We start from the raw sequence: 16,472 nt of genomic DNA on the forward strand, positions 1-16,472 counted from the left end.
ATTTGCTGTTCTTTCTCCAGCTCCTTTAGGTGTAGGGTTAGGTTGTGTATTTGAGACCTTTCTTGTTTCTTGAGAAAGGCTTGTATTGCTATATACTTTCCTCTCAGGACTGCCTTTGCTGTATCCCAAAGATTTTGAACAGTTGTGTTTTCATTTTCATTGGTTTCCATGAATTTTTTAAATTCTTCTTTAATTTCCTGGTTGACCCATTCATTCTTTTGTAGGATGCTCTTTAGCCTCCATGTATTTGAGTTCTTTCCGACTTTCCTCTTGTGATTGAGTTCTAGTTTCAAAGCATTGTGGTCTGAAATAGGCATGTAATAATCCCGGTCTTTTGGTACCAGTTGAGACCTGATTTGTGACCTAGGATGTGATCTATTCTGGAGAATGTTCCATGGGCACTAGAGAAGAATGTGTATTCCATTGCCTTGGAATGGAATGTTCTGAATATGTCTGTGAAGTCCATTTGGTCCAGTGTTTCATTTAAAGTCTTTATTTCCTTGTTGATCTTTTGCTTAGATGATCTGTCCATTTCAGTCAGGGGGGTGTTAAAGTCCCCCACTATTATTGTATTGTTGTCAATGTGTTTCTTTGCTTTTGTTATTAATTGCCTTATATAATTGGCTGCTCCCATGTTAGGGGCATAGATATTTACAATTGTTAGATCTTCTTGTTGGATGGACCCTTTAAGTAGGATATAGTGTCCTTCCTCATCTCTTATTACAGTCTTTGTTTTAAAATCTAATTTGTCTGATATAAGGATTGCCAGCCCAGCTTTCTTTTGGTGTCCATTAGCATGGTAAATGGTTTTCCACCCCTTACTTTCAATCTGAGGGTGTCTTTGGGTCTAAAATGAGTCTCTTGCAGACAGCATATTGATGGGTCTTGTTTTTTAATCCAATCTATAGCCTATGTCTTTTGATTGGGGCATTGAGCCCATTTACATTCAGGGTAACTATTGAAAGGTATGAATTTAGTGCCATTGTATTGCCTGTAAGGTGACTGTGACTGTATATTGTCTGTGTTCCTTTCTGATCTATGCTGCTTTTAGGCTCTCTGTTTGCTTAGAGGACCCCTTTCAATATTTCTTGGAGGGCTGGTTTCGTGTTTACAAATTCCTTTAGTTTTTGTTTGTCCTGGAAGCTTTTTATTTCTCCTTCTATTTTCAATGACAGCCTAGCTGGATCTGGTGTTCTTGGCTGCATATTTTTCCCATTTAGTGCTCTGAAGATATCATGCCAGTCCTTTCTGGCCTGCCAGGTCTCTGTGGATAGGTCTGTTGCCAATCTAATGTTTCTACCATTGTAGGTTACATATCTCTTCTCCCGAGCTGCTTTCAGGATTTTCTCTTTGTCTCTGAGACTCGTAAGTTTTACTATTAGATGTTGGGGTGTTGACCTATTTTTATTGATTTTGAGAGGGGTTCTCTGTGCCTCCTGGATTTTGATGCCTGTTTCCTTCCCCACATTAAGGAAGTTCTCCGCTAGTATTTGCTCCAATATACCTTCTGCCCCTGTCTCTCTTCTTCTTCTTCTTCTGGGATCCCAATTATTCTAATGTTGTTTTGTCTTATCGTATCGCTTATCTCTCGAATTCTGCCTTCATGATCCCGTAATTGTTTCTCTTTTTCTCAGCCTCTTTATTTTCCATCATTGGTCTTCTATATCGCTGATTCTCTCTTCTGCCTCATTTATCCTAGCAGTTAGTGCCCCCATTTTTTATTGTACCTCATTAATAGCCTTTTTGATTTTGACTTGGTTAGATTTTAGTTCTTTTATTTCTCCAGGAAGGGTTTCTCTAAGAACTTCCACGCTTTTTTCAAGCCCAGCTAGTATCTTTAAAGTCATGATTCTGAACTCTAGGTCCGACATCATACTAATGTCCATACTGATTAGGTCCCTGGCAGATGGTACTACCTCTTGTTCTTTTTGCTGAGGTGATTTTTTTCGTCTTGTCATTTTGTCCAGAGGAGAATAGATGAATGAGAGAACAAAGTGCTAACAAGTTAACAATGTCCCCAGCACATATACTCTATACAAATCAGAAAAGACCTGAAACCAGGGGAAAAGAAAGGGAAAGAAAGAAAAAAGAAAGAGAAAAAAAAAGAAAAAGTAAAAGATAAAAACAAACAAAAACAGAACAAAACAAACAAAAACAGTATATGATCAAATATGATCAGGCTAGTGCATAGGTCAGTGCCACACACTAGATTTTGGGCATTTTTTGGTCTGTTAGAAAAAAAGTGCCTTCTACAGTTTTAAAGGAAGAAAGACATATATGTACAAAATAAGGGTTGATACAATGAAGGGATGGCAGATGAGTGTAAAGATGAAAATTATAAAAGATTTTATATAAGGAATTGATAAGAGAAGAAGTTGTTTCAAAAAAGAAAGAAGAAGATTTAAACAAAAGAAAGAAAAGAAAAAAAAAGGAGAGAATGTGATCAGGCAGGAGACTAGAACAAAGCCATACACTAATGATTTTGGGGTATACTTTGATCTGTTAGAAGAAACTGTATCTCAAAATTTTAAAGAGAGAACAACTTATATATATATATATGCCAAAAATAAGGGTATCTACTATGAAGGTATAAAATATGACTCTCAAAATGAAAAATAAAAAATGTTTGTTTAAAAAAGGGATTGATAAGATGTTGGTTGAAAAGGGAAAAAGAAAAATTAAAAAAAACAGTGAAAAAAATTAACTTTGAAAAACTAATGAATCATGGTAAAAAAGCCATGGATTCTATGTGCAGTATTCCCCCAGCGCTGGAGTTCTCTCGTTCTCCTTGATCGGTAAACTTGGTCTTGGCTTGCTGGCTGTTTGTGCTGATCTTCTGGGGGAGGGGCCTGTTGCCCTGGTTCCCAAATGTCTTTGCCGGAGGCGGAATTGCCCCGCCCTTGTCGGTCGGGCTAAGCTATCTGCTCGGGTTTGCTCTCGGGAGCTTGTGTTCCCTGCAAGCTCTCGGTACAGCTTTGGAGGACCAGGGTGAAAATGGTGGCTTCCCAATCTCCGCCCAGAGGAGCTGAGAACTCAGGGTCCCACTCCTCAGTGCGACCCCAGATAAAAGCAGTCACTCCCGTCTCCCCGGTCTCCGGCCACACTCCGTGCTCACCCGGCCTGTGACTGAGCGTTTCTATATCTGGCACCCGACCCCGTGTGGAGTCTCCAAACCCAGCAGATCCCCGAGATGCGCTCCCGCGCCGCTCCTTCCGGGGGAGGAAGGGGAGTCTCCCCGGCTCTGCCACTTGTTGGGTCCCTGCTGGAGGAGCAGTGGCCCGACTGGGCCGCGGATCACGGTTTATGGCCACCCCGAGCTGAGAGCCCGCACCTCGGCTCCGTCTCTGCAGCCAGCTTCCCCGCTCCGATACCTGGGAGCTCTGCTGCACTCAGGCACCCCCGGTCTTTCTGTGACCCTGAGGGTCCTGAGACCACACTGTCCCACAAGGGTTCCACCCCCCGCTTAGCCACTGGAGCGACGTCGCTCAGCGGAGCCGACTTCTAAAAGTTCCGATTTTGTGCTCCGCGGCTCTAGCACTTGCCAGAAGTGGCAGAGGCCCCCTCCCCCGCCGTCTATCCTCCCGAATATTGCCTCAGATTCATTTCTCCGCACGTCCTACCTTCCAGTAAGTGGTCGCTTTTCTGTTCAGAGAGTTGTTGCTACTCTCTTCTTTGATCTCCTGTTGAGTTCGTAGGTGTTCAGAATGGTTTGATCCCTATTCAGCTGAATTCCTGAGACCAGACGAAATCCAGGTGTCCTACTCCTGTGCCATCTTGGTCTGACCCCCCAAATAATCATTTTTTAAAGCTTTTATTTATTTATTTGTCAGAGAGAGAGAGCACAAGCAGGGGGAGTGGCAAAGGGAGAGGGAGAAGCCAGCTCCCCATTGAGCAGGAAGTCTGGACGGGGCTTGATCCCAGGACCTCGGAATCACAACCTGAGCTCAAGGCAGACGCTTAACTGACTGAGTCACCCAGGCACCCCAAATAATAATCATTGAAAAAATCCATAATCAAACCACTCTGAGAAGGCACATGTGGTCTCTTTTTACCTTATAGACATTGTGAATTTGTTTATGTCACCCTCTGTCCCATTTCTATCTTAATTTTTTCCCATTTCCTTTCTTTTCTTTTCTTGCATTTTAGAAATGCATTTCTTTATGCCATATTGTTAGTCATTTCCATGACTGTTCCTCATGAGAAAGTCTAAATTGGTTGGCCCGACATCTAGCTTACTCATGGTATGAATATTGTGTCCCTCCCGTGTGTTTCTGTCAGTGTTCTTGGCACAATGAACTTGTGGTTTTTATGAATCTATCATGTATTGCTGCTTTCTCTGCTCTCCTGTTCCCCTACCTAACCCCTCCCGGTGCACTAGGAATGGGCTTACCTTTCACCTACCTGGGAGTGCACCCCGCCCTGCTTGCAGCCTTCTAGACTGCATGCCATGGCTTGCGTGTGCGTTCCTTTAGCCCCTGGGCACTCTCTGCCTGAGCACTCCTCTCATACTGAAATTGCATGTACTACTAGACTGTAATGAAAGTTTGCTAAAGGCAAGAACTGTGTCTTATTTATCTATATCATTAGTTTCTTGTCGGGGAGATAATAAATGCATTTTGGATAGCTATATAAATGTGAGAATAAAAGAAGAATAAGTGACTGCATGTAAATAGGACCTATCTTAAAATCTTCTTGGAATAAAATTCGTTATAAATACATAGACAGAACTTTCTTTCCTTCATTTCATATCATGTCACTCTGTGCCATTGTTACAGGATGTCTGCAGCCAGCAACATAAGTGCTGCTGGCAACCGGCACCCGATACTAATGTCCCTTGGTGCTTCTTCCCCAGGAACTGGGGCTATGAAGTCGCCAGTGGCAAGAATCATACAAGGACAGGTGAGCATTATCCTGATGAGCACCCAGGGAATCACTCTTTACGACTCAGATAAGCTAACTGCAAAATAAAATCTAAAAGCTTCTTTCCCCTTCCCCCATTTTCCTCCCACCACCTCTAGGGTTTACAACCCAGTTGAGAAAGTTGCCGTTCCCATCTCTGTTTGGATACGATGTCAAGAACGCCCTCTTCACAGCTGAATATCAGACATCCAATCGTTTTCATTTTAAGGTTGGTTTGGTCGTTACCACTGAATACATCTCTGGGGAAAGCAGTGCCCCCACACTGGATTCGGATCATTCACCTTTAAGGCACTGCATAGAGGTGTGGAGGCAGAAGGTGCCTCTCTGTTCCTCTCTGCAGGAATCTCCCAAGGGGATGTGTGGGCTGTGTTGTGTTTTGGGGCATACACGTGATTGGGTGATTTTTTTCCTCACAACTCAGGAAACACAGGATTAAGAATTAGAAGCTATTTTCTTTGGGGGCTGAGAGTGAAGCTTCTTTGTAGCTCTACAAGGAAGTGGTTTCATCTGGAGTTGGTCTTTCTCTTTCTCTTCTGACAGATCAATGATAGTGAAAACAAACGCTATGAAGTCCCCCCTGAAATTATTAACCTGTCTAATAGGACTACTAGAACCTCCAATTTGAACTATCACATAGAGGTCACTGATAAGCCCTTCAGCATCAAGATAATGAGGACAAGCAACAGAAGAGTCTTGTGAGCTTTTCAACACCCTTTGTGTATCTTTGAATATACAGTCTCAATATCATTCAGTCTGCCTTACTGGGGGTGGATGATGAGATAAGTATGACCTGGGAAAATGTTTGGACCTTAGAAAATGTCAAAGTTTTTACTGTAAATCATTAACACTTGCTAATGATACAGCATGCTAAAATATAATGTGCTGGTGTGCTAAGTTAGAGAAATGCACTTGTAGTTAATGTCTTTCATGAGAGAGGAAATTTTATTATTTTGGATGACCATTCACTTTGGAACTCAACTTCACTGTTTATCATTCCAAATTTTAATTTCCTGAGAAACTTGCCTTGAAGAACCTAACAATGGCCTGAGCTTAAACATAAATTGTATGGGAGAAAGTACAGGGATTAATGTCGGTAAAACCTCTTTTCAAGTTCTGGCACCAGCAAGTCACCGGTCGGCTTTGGGATGTTAGGCAAAGCATCTCACATCCACCTCAGTTCCCACATCTATAGAAAGGGAATCAGAATATCCACTGTCGCTCTGTGAATGGAGCTATATTCATGAAGCATCCAGAGCAGGTCCCGGCATGAAGCAGATGCCCAGCAAGTGTAAGGTCCCATCTGCTCTCTTCCCCCAGTCATCCAACTTGAGTTTCTGGTGTCATGTCTCCTCTAGAATGAAAGCATCAGAGACACCCTAGAAGGGTGTCTCCTCCTTCCAAGGTAGTACGAACGTGGATGAGAACACCCGAAACAACTGTTCTCAAAGTGAACAGGGAGAGTAGCGGACAGGGTCCTGGCAGAGAGAGCTGTTTGGTGACTCTCATTCTTACCCCACGGCCCAGACTGGACACGAGCATCGGGCCCCTGCAGTTTGCCCAGCAGTACCTGCAGCTGTCCTTCCGACTTCCCAGCACTGCTGTGTACGGGCTGGGGGAGCACGTGCACCAGCAGTACCGCCACAACATGAGCTGGAAGACCTGGCCCATCTTCACGCGCGATGCCGCCCCCACCAAGGTGAGTTTCCCTCCCCCCTACCTAGGGCTCACGGTAAGGAAACCCTTCTCTCCTTTAGGGAAGTGACCTAGAGTCAAGCAACCTACAGATTTATAGCCATATCTTATTTTGCCCAAGTTAGATCCATCTGTGCTGGAGGATACTTGTTCTTGAGGTTTATCAACTCACAGTAATATATCCACTTTTTTGGTTTTGTTTTATTATTTTTTTTTATTGAGGTATTGCTGACATACATTATATTAGTTTCAGGTGTACAACATCATGATTCTATATTTGTCTATATTGTGAAACAATCACCACAATAAGTCTAATTAACATTTGTCACCACACTAGGTACAGGATTATTTTCTTCCTTGTGATGAGAACTTTTTTTTTTAAATTCAGTTAATTAACATATTATTAGTTTCAGAGGTAACGGTCAGTGATTCATCAGTAACATATCAATTTTTAAAAACATCCCACTTTGAAAGGAAAACATAATTTAATGACTGTATGATAGTCTAATATATATTAGAAAATCCTTCTGCAAAATATGTTTGTCTTTAATAATTGGGTAGTATCTAGGGGAGAGCTTCAGCAGGAGCTACCCCCAGTAGAACTCTGAAGACTAAAAAAAATTCCTCTTTTGGCAGTTTTAGTATTATTCTAGGGCTCTGCTACTTGAAGTATGTTCTGGAGAAAGCAGTGTTGGCATCACTTGGGAGGTTGTTAGAAATGCAGAATCTCAAGTCAGAGCCCAGACCTATGGAACCATATCTGCATTTTAATAAGATCTACAAGTGAACCACACGCATATTCAAGTGGGCAAAGAGCTGGTCTAGAGCAGTGCCTCTCAACTTACCCGTAGTGAAGGATCAGTTCCTTTCTTTCTCTCTGTTATTTTTTTTTTAATCCTGGGGAAATGAAATAAAATTACTCAAAGACATAAAATATAAGCCCAAATTTTAAATTGAACAGCTTTAAAATTACTCTTTTAGATTGCTATAAAGTTTCTAAACTCTTTCTCTTGTTTTTTGTACTTTCCTTGCTGATTTACAGCAAAGGATGGTGGGGAGGTACCAGTCCACGGACAATACTTTGAGTAGCATTGCTTTGTAGAGCAGGTCTTGAAGCCTCCAGTGTGCTGATGATGTTTCCCAAATCTGTGATGTATGTTGCAAGGGAAGGATGGGACTGAAGTTTTGCAATTCGTATTCCACAGGAGATGAACAAATCAAGTAGCACATTAACTGGCCCACCCACCAATGTCTGATGCAATGAAGGGGACACACTTACTGAACCAGAGTAAAGCAATAGCCAGCACATTCACTGGAGTGCTTGCTCAAGGCCCTTGACAAACATGGAACATAAGCATCATACTAAGCTTGGCTCTCTAGAGCTGAAAAAGCCTTAAGTTATGTAGTCACAGATTAGATAAAGGTCTTATCTATCTTCCTTCTTTCCTTCCTTCCTTTCTTCCCACTCCTTTCTTCCTGTCTTCTGACCCTCTCTTTCTCTCACTTTTTCACTCACAGTAATACACATTATCTCTTTTTATGTCAGTGCTCATCACAGCCCTGTGGCAGGTTCAGTATCTTTTTTTAAATTTTAAAGTTATTTACTATCTAAGTATTATATATTAATTATAGAAAAATTAGAAAATACAGCTAGGCGTAAAGAAGAAATACAAAATTTCTCATAATAACATTATCTTCTGCTAACATTTTGTCATATGTCTTTGCAGGTATTTTCCAAATTTTAAAAAATAACTTGACTGGGATATAATTTATATACTATACAATTCATCTGTTTTAAATGTACAATTCAGTGATTGCTTAGCACATTACTGAGTTGTGCAGCTATTATCATAATCCAGTTTTAGAAGATTTTCAACTAGGATCCCTCATACTTTTATAGACATAATCCCCATTCCCACCCCAGTGCCCACCTTAGCCCTGGGCAATCACCATTCTGCTTTCTGTCTATATAGATTTGACTTTTCTGGATACTTCATATAAATAGAATCATGCAATATTTGGTTTCTTTTGTAGCCGTTTCTTTCACTTAGTATCATATTTATGAGGTTTATTCCTGTTGTAGCATGGATCAGTTTTTCATTTCTTATTATTACTAATAGTATTCCATTGTATGTATTTTGTTTATCCATTTATCAGTTGATATTACCAATTCAATACCTTTTTGATATAATACTAAACCACGTCAGGTGTTGACCAAGTACATGTTGTATGTGGCGTTTGACTTTATTCTAGGGTGAATAAAAACATTTTCAACATGTACTACTATTATTTGTTATCATTTTTCTTGACAGGACATGATTAATCTGTATGGAGCTCATACATTCTTCCTGTGCCTTGAAGACACCAGCGGCTCCTCTTTTGGTGTTTTTCTGTTGAACAGTAATGCCATGGGTAGGAAGTATCTTTTTATCTCAACAGGAATATGTTTTGGGATGTGGCTTTTATAAAACCAACTTTCATGGCGAGATCACTATTTAACAGAATGTGTATTTAACCTACAACGCTTCTATATGGGAACCCAAAAGTAGGGTGACCTGTTACAAATCTAGTTCATGCTGAAAGCTATTTCCATTGAAAACTTCTTTCGGGTTCTCTTTTGATGCAGTGTTTTCCATAATATTCTGTAGGTAATAAGATGCATTGACAGAGAGGTCCCAAAGATACCTGTAGATTTCAACATGTAAACCAGACTGTCTGTAGGCAACAAGGCTGTGTTCTGTGTTTCTCATAGCTCATTCCTTCCCTACTCCAGAATCTTCTCCCTCAAGCTTCTGGACTAACAGTGCCTTAATAAGAGCTTGTTTTTATTTTTATTTGTAAATTGTAATTAAACTCGTCTAATAAGGTTTTTAAAACTTTTCCATTACTTTAAATCATTCACAAATTCCAGACATTTGTATTGTTATATAACCAGATTAGAATAGAATTGGTTCTCAGGGGCGCCTGGGTGGCTCAGTCGTTAAGCGTCTGCCTTCGGCTCGGGTCATGATCCCGGGGTCCTGGGAACGAGCCCCGCGTCGGGCTCCCTGCTCAGCGGGAAGCCTGCTTCTCCCTCTCCCGCTCCCCCTGCTTGTGTTCCCTCTCTCACTGTCTCTCTCTGTCAAATAAATAAAATAAAATCTTTAAAAAAAAATAGAATTGGTTCTTAATTGAATTAAAATAAAAAATAAAATTATAATAAGAAAAAAATAGAATTGGTTCTGCTTTCTCTTAAAAAATCAGTTCTTCATTAGTGTTTTACTCATTTATTATTATAAATGTCAGCAATCTAAAGAAAAGAATTTTTTGTGTGGTTTTCATCTCTTGCAAAATGAGACTGAGATTGTTTTGGATAGCTCAGGTATTCATATTTTAGAGAAAAGTATATTTGCAACCACAAAATTCTAATTCTAATTCTAATCCTTTCAGAGGTCACCCTGCAGCCTGCTCCTGCCATCACTTACCGCACGATTGGGGGCATCCTTGACTTTTATGTATTCCTGGGAAATACTCCAGAACAAGTGATTCAGGAATACCTGGAGGTATGGGCTTTGCTTGAACAGAGTTATAAATGGAAATGGAAACAGTGTTTTCTGTATCAGACATGGTGCTCAAAACAGTAGTTTTTAAATGCTTAGACATGTCTATATTTATTTTTTCAGCTCATTGGACGACCATTGCTTCCTCCCTACTGGAGTCTTGGGTTCCAGCTTAGTCGCAGGAACTATGGTGGCATCAATGGATTGAAGGAGGTTGTGAACCGAAATCTTGTAGCTGGGATCCCTTATGTAAGTTGGAACTTCTCTTAACCTGTGTAAGGCACCATTTCCTATCTTTTAGTTTTTGCATCTAATTCAACGTATTAGGAAGAAATACAGAGAGAGATAGGTGGATAGATAGATAGATAGATACGTACATACATATGTAGACAAACAGGCACACCTAGTGTCAGAAATTTGCATGCTAAATTACCTGTGTCATCATGGAAACAGCAGTTTATGGAGTTGGATGGATATGGTTTTGAATTTTAGCTTTACTTGTTCCTGGCTCTCTCAGTGTTGGGCTGGTTGATTAGCACCTCTGAGTCTTAGTTTCTCCCTTTATAAAATGAGAATGTAAGGCTTCCCTTGGTGGACTGGTAGTGAGGAATGCCTTACACTATGCACGAAAAGCAGGCAGCACATTGGATGAGCTCCATCAAAGTTAGCTGTTATTTTATGAAAGAAAGCAGCACGTGGGGTGATATGGTTAACAAGAGCTGATGATTGTAAAAATGACTCACAGTAAGTGAATTTCTCATAGCGACCTTGAACCCTCCTTCCAGATCTAGCACACTCTAATTTTGAAAGTTCAGTGGTTGCCAAGTATTTATGATGTTCAATGTCCACTGGTAAATAGATAATTATTAAGTGTAGACTACTTGATAAGTTCCTCCAGGAGATGTAGAATGCCTTTAATGAAGTTACCAAACAGTTTATTTGGGGCTAGATCTTTGGAACTGTGTCGCAAGCATATATTTGGGTGGCATGCGAAGGAAGAATGTGCAAGTGGAAAGGACTGTGGCCTGATCTCAGGACTTAACAATGCCCTCCCAGGGCAGCAAGGAGAGCAGGCAGGGAGATGAATTTTTCCTGTGAGAAAACATGCCTGCTGTGGTGTTTTGGTGTCTAGAGGAAATTGATCATGTGTTTCATTAAAATGCTCCCTATTCTGATACCTGCAAGCTCTCAATTCCAGGAGGAATCAGGCCAAATCTTGCCACATGGTTATTATTTTATAAGGTGCTTTCACAACCATGGTTAAACGTCATTTATTGGTATTTTGTAAATGAGATAATGGAAACACACTGCATAGTTAATAACTTTTCTAAGGTCACTAGAACTAGCTAAATGGCAGGACCAGGATTCAAAAATAGCTCTTTTGACTCCATGTGGTATTGGTTTCAATCTATGCCCGTACCTCTGATGTGAAGGGCTTTTCTGAGGTGTTGCTGATTCAGGAACAAATGAGCTTTCCCTCCACGGATTGGATCTTTCCCACCATGTGCAAGTGGAGGCACTGGGTATTGACTGACTGCCCAGTGTTAGAACAGATGTGCTGCATTGGCACCAGGCCACCAGCCACATTTTCCTGCAGGCCTGGAAGCTAGAACTTTCTAAGACACATGAGGAACACTAACTATGCGAGGAACACATTCTTAGAAGATCTTCAGATGTCCTTGAAGTTGTGGCAGTTTGGGAAAAAAAAGCAGCTGGATTCAAAGGGCCTATCACAAAAGCTGCAGTCAGCCCCACCCACCCCTGCGTATGACCTTGGGAAATGTCACTCAAACCCTTCACATTTCAATCTTCTCACTAAGAATAACACCTGCTCCTCACAGATTGGTATGCAAACACTAAAATAAACTATGTATGAGACTTTGGTGAATTAAAGCTCTGCCCCTTTGTTGTTTATCTTTGTGAGTTATTATTCTAGAAGTTTTATAGAGCAAGAAGACTGTTTTCTCCTCTTATGATATAGTCTACCTTAATGTTTAGGGTCCAAGTTAGCACACGGTTACAACATTACTAATATACTCACCCAAACAGACATTTAAAGAGCACCTGTTTTATGTCAAGCATCCAGGCTCTCAAGTTTCAGGGATGGGGACATCTGGGTGGCTCCGTTGGTTAAGCATCTGCCTTTGGCTCAGGTCATGATCCCAGAGTTCAAGGACCGAGTCCCGCATCAGGCTCCTTGCTCAGTGGGGAGCCTGTTTCTCCTGCTGCCTGCCGCTCTCCCTGCTTGTGCTCTCTCTCTCTCTGACAAATAAATAAATAAAATATTTAAAAAATAGTTGCAGGGATGAACAAGGCACAGTCCCTACCCTCAAGTTCCTCCCAAAGCCTCATGACATGCATCGGTCAGGACAAAGACATAAAACTGCAACCTGAGAGAGCCTGCATCTTTCAGAAGGGCCTTATTTATTTCTAGGAGGTAGCCAAGCCCTGGAAGTTCAAGAATCATTAAGAAATATGGCTTCAGGGGCGTCTGGTTGGCTCAGTCAGTTAAGCATCTACCTTCAGCTCAGGTCCTGATCTCAGGGTCCTGGGGTCAAGTCCCACATCCGGCTCCCTGCTCAGTGGGGAGTCTGCTTTTCCTTCTCCCTCTGCCTCTCCCCTCTGCTCGCACTCTCTCTCTCTCTCTCAAATAAATGAATAGAATCTTGAAAGAAAGAAAGAAAGAGAAAGAAAGAAAGGAAAGAAAGAAAGAAAGAAAGAAAGAAAGAAAGAAAGAAAGAAAGAAAGAAAGAAGAAAGAAAGAGAGAGAGAAAGAAAGAAAGAAAAAGAAAGAAAGAAAGAAAGAAAGAAAGAAAGAAAGAAAGAAAGAAAGAAAGAAAGGAAGGAAGGAAGGAAGGAAGGAAGGAAGGAAGGAAGGAAGGAAGGAAGGAAGAAAGAAAGAAAGGAAGGAAGAAAGAAAGAAAAATATGGCTTCAGTTTTAGCGAGCAAGAACCAGAGCTATGATACTTTCTGTCAGCACGGTGATATTTCCTAGGTTCTAACTGGCTGGCACTATCTTTCAGGATGTCCAGTACTCTGACATAGACTACATGGATGGAAATAAGGATTTCACCATTGATCAACAAGCCTTCCCTGATCTCTCAAATTTTACCAACGACTTACATAAGCAAGGACTGAAATATGTAATCATTATGGTATGTTGAAACAAGTCTGTTGCCTTGTTTTCCCTTTCAATGTGCAAAAGAAATTGACAAAAATAATATTTGTTATATTTATTTATTAGAATCCTGGCATCTTAAATGACTCTGACTATCAGCCCTATATGAATGGAAGGAAAAAGAGAGTATGGATCTTGAGGGACAATGGCTTTGCCGTTGGGCAGGTAATTTTGCAAGGAAATCAATAAATTACAGTAATTTGGGGAAGTTTGTACTTTTATTATGAAAGTGAGTAGAAGCACGTTGTAGTATCATCACTGTTTTCATGCTTTAGAGGCTTCCTTTATTATTATTTTTAAAACAGTAGATATAATAGTAAAATGATTAAAATTCTGAAGGATTTTTAAAATTGAAATATATTTGACATATGACATTGTGTAAATTTAAGGTTTACAGCATGTTGATTTGATACGTTTATATATTGCAAATTGTGGGGAGAGCACTTCTACCATATCACATAATTATCATTTCTTTTTTTGTGGTGGGAAAAATTAATACCTAGTCTCTAAAAAGCTAGCCCCTGACCTTCTACAGGTACTACAGATATTTGAGAGGCAATGTATTATAAGAAGAAAATTCATTTATTCTTAAAGGCCCCCTGCCTCTCAATTTCTTTCTCTTTTCCAAGACAATACATTCAGCTACAATAATGTAGTAGGATGATCACAGTCTAATGTGAAACCTGTCTCAGCTAATGCACTTTTATTTTACATGAGACTTAACAGAGCCCAGCCTTTTTTCAGGCATTGGAGTAGGCTGATTAGAAGCCTATTTCCGGAGTACTTTACATCAAATCATGGAGGCAACTTTCTATTCCAGTTACGTATAGGGCCAGCCCTAGCTGACTAGATTATGTGAGGTTTACTAAAACTGATACTTAATCTGAGAGTTTATGTGGCTGCAAGTTGTGTTGCTCCTAGGCGGTTTACTTTTCAAACCTGTCTTTTCAGGGTTATCAATGCCCCCTTAATCCCCCTTTAACGGCTCACTTAATTCCTATCATTGACTTTGTTTACAATACTTAATTCTATTTACTTTCTTTTTCATTGAGTCTAAACTTCTATGAAATAGTAGTTTCCTTCCTTCCCCAAACCAATGCTTTGATTTTATTGTTTTGTTTGAAGTGAATTTCTATAATATCAGACCGATATTCATATGTAAGTACAAAATCAGAGCCCGTGGTCACATATACATGATTTTGATTATCTAAAAAGTAGGTTATCCAGACCTGTGAGTCATTTCAGTAGTACTCATGTTTGAGTGGTGTACAACTGGTAATTTGCATATAATTACAAGAATTTAATTAGTTGCCTCCATTGACCAAGAAATACCTTGACCAATCACAAACATTTGATCTGAGATGTTGGCAGAGGTAGTAGTTTTGGAGGTGGGTGGAGGTTTATTATAAAGGTATTTGGGTGGTGCCTGGGTGGCTCAGGTGTTCAAGCGTTCGACTTAGGTCATGATCTCAGGGTTGTGAGACTGAGGCCTATGTCGGAGTCTGCGCTTAAGATTCTCTCCCTCTCCTCTCCCTCTGCCTCTCCTCCCACCCCCACTCAGACTCTCTCTCTTTCTAAAATAAACAAACAAATAAATTAATAAAAATAAAGATATTTGGTTGGAATGAAGTTTGCTGGGCCTACTCTAGGTAGAGTGTTGCTACAGGTGACTTCTTTACCACATTGCCTATTTCCCGAGTCCAAAATTACCTCTAGTTATTATTTGGTGCCCTGTCACCTAACACAGGAGACCGGGAGTTCAACCCATTTAAACTGAGAATTTTCAGCTCCCATCTTGAGTTTTAAGAAGTCTCTGCATATTCATATTATATGTATCTTATAATATATAAATAAATATTAACATAAAATATATGAAATATATAACACATAATATATCTTAACATATGTAAGATATACATTAATTATATTGCCTGAGCATAAGGTCCTAAATGACAACCTATGAGTTTGTTGGGAAAATGAACAAGAATGTAAGCACAAAAGCTTGTATCCTATCAAGTCAGAGTTTTCAATAATTTGGCTGTAATTTCTATCTTTGCACTATTTCTGGAAAATGTTAAAAGCTACATCGGTAGGAAGAGATTAGGAAGAGAAGAGAGGATAAGAAATACTGGACCTGAGTAAGAAGCACAAAATTCATCTCACCATTTAAAACAGGTTGTTTCTCTATCAAACCAAATGTATCATTTATAAACATCATTCTTCAAAGCAGGTTTAAATGACCTTTAATTAACACATTAAGTGAATCCAGTCATTCTCTCCTAAAATCTTACCCAGTTAGAGGGATGAGTGTTTTTAGACTGTTCTCCCAGCTGGTCTGACATCATAAAATTTTGTTATTGTGTTTTCATAGAAAGAAGACATCTGATGGCTTCTCATGTATTTATGGCTGTTTTTCCTTTCCTTTTTTCTTCTTTTGGTTCCTTGCATCTAGTTTACTATTTAGTTTGATGGGAAGTTTTGATTCTGAAATGGTAAGATGTCTGGGGCTCCTGGTGGCAGAAGCAATAGCGGCAATGAGCGTGTCTGTGGTCCCCAGGCACACCCACTGCCACCGCCTTCTTCTTTGTTCCCTAGGGATATCCCGGATGGACGGTCTTTCCTGATTATAGTAATCCAACTTGCACTCAGTGGTGGACAGAGCAGTTCAGTGAATTTCATAAAACTCTCGAGTTTGATGGAGTGTGGATTGTAAGTTGTTATGCCAGAATCAAACTTCTTTTGGAAATGGATAGTCCAAGATTTGAGAATGAGCTTTGACCCTGATCTGTAACAAAATAGTTTTCTTGACAGAGTGGTATTTAATATCCTTTTACTTAATGCGGAGCTTATATGCAGGAAAATAGACCCCCTCAAGACCCCAGATTTTAATTCTGGATCTGCTACCAACTGATTATTTCTTTTTTGAGAAAGTCCTTTAGTTTCCCATGGCCTCAGCTTCTTCTTCCCTTAACTGTCTTTCAACTTAAAAACACTGTTTTATGAGAGGTTGTTGCACCGATCCATTAAAATTTAAAGTTAATCAGAGAATGATTTAATGAACCCCTTTCATTTTTTAGGTGGGGATAGCAGGTGGAGATATTTCTTTGAAATTTGGAAAATTATCTGTTAGCAAGATTAGGCA

General features: G+C 40.1%; 1 protein-coding gene across 1 annotated transcript in view; it reads left to right on the forward strand.

Annotated features, from left to right (window-relative positions):
- Positions 1 to 16,472, forward strand: part of MGAM2 (maltase-glucoamylase 2 (putative)) — a 93,188-nt gene that overhangs the window by 16,014 nt on the left and 60,702 nt on the right. The window contains 10 exon segments of the mRNA XM_073899310.1: positions 4,776 to 4,899; positions 5,019 to 5,128; positions 5,461 to 5,615; positions 6,445 to 6,616; positions 8,925 to 9,024; positions 10,042 to 10,154; positions 10,275 to 10,400; positions 13,176 to 13,307; positions 13,397 to 13,495; positions 15,926 to 16,039. Of these exon segments, the coding sequence (XP_073755411.1) occupies positions 4,776 to 4,899; positions 5,019 to 5,128; positions 5,461 to 5,615; positions 6,445 to 6,616; positions 8,925 to 9,024; positions 10,042 to 10,154; positions 10,275 to 10,400; positions 13,176 to 13,307; positions 13,397 to 13,495; positions 15,926 to 16,039 (1,245 nt within the window).

The sequence above is a fragment of the Callorhinus ursinus genome, unplaced genomic scaffold, assembly GCF_003265705.2.
Source record: "Callorhinus ursinus isolate GAN/ISIS: 27379988/994484 unplaced genomic scaffold, GSC_fseal_2.0 scaffold12, whole genome shotgun sequence".
NCBI lineage: Eukaryota > Metazoa > Chordata > Mammalia > Carnivora > Otariidae > Callorhinus > Callorhinus ursinus.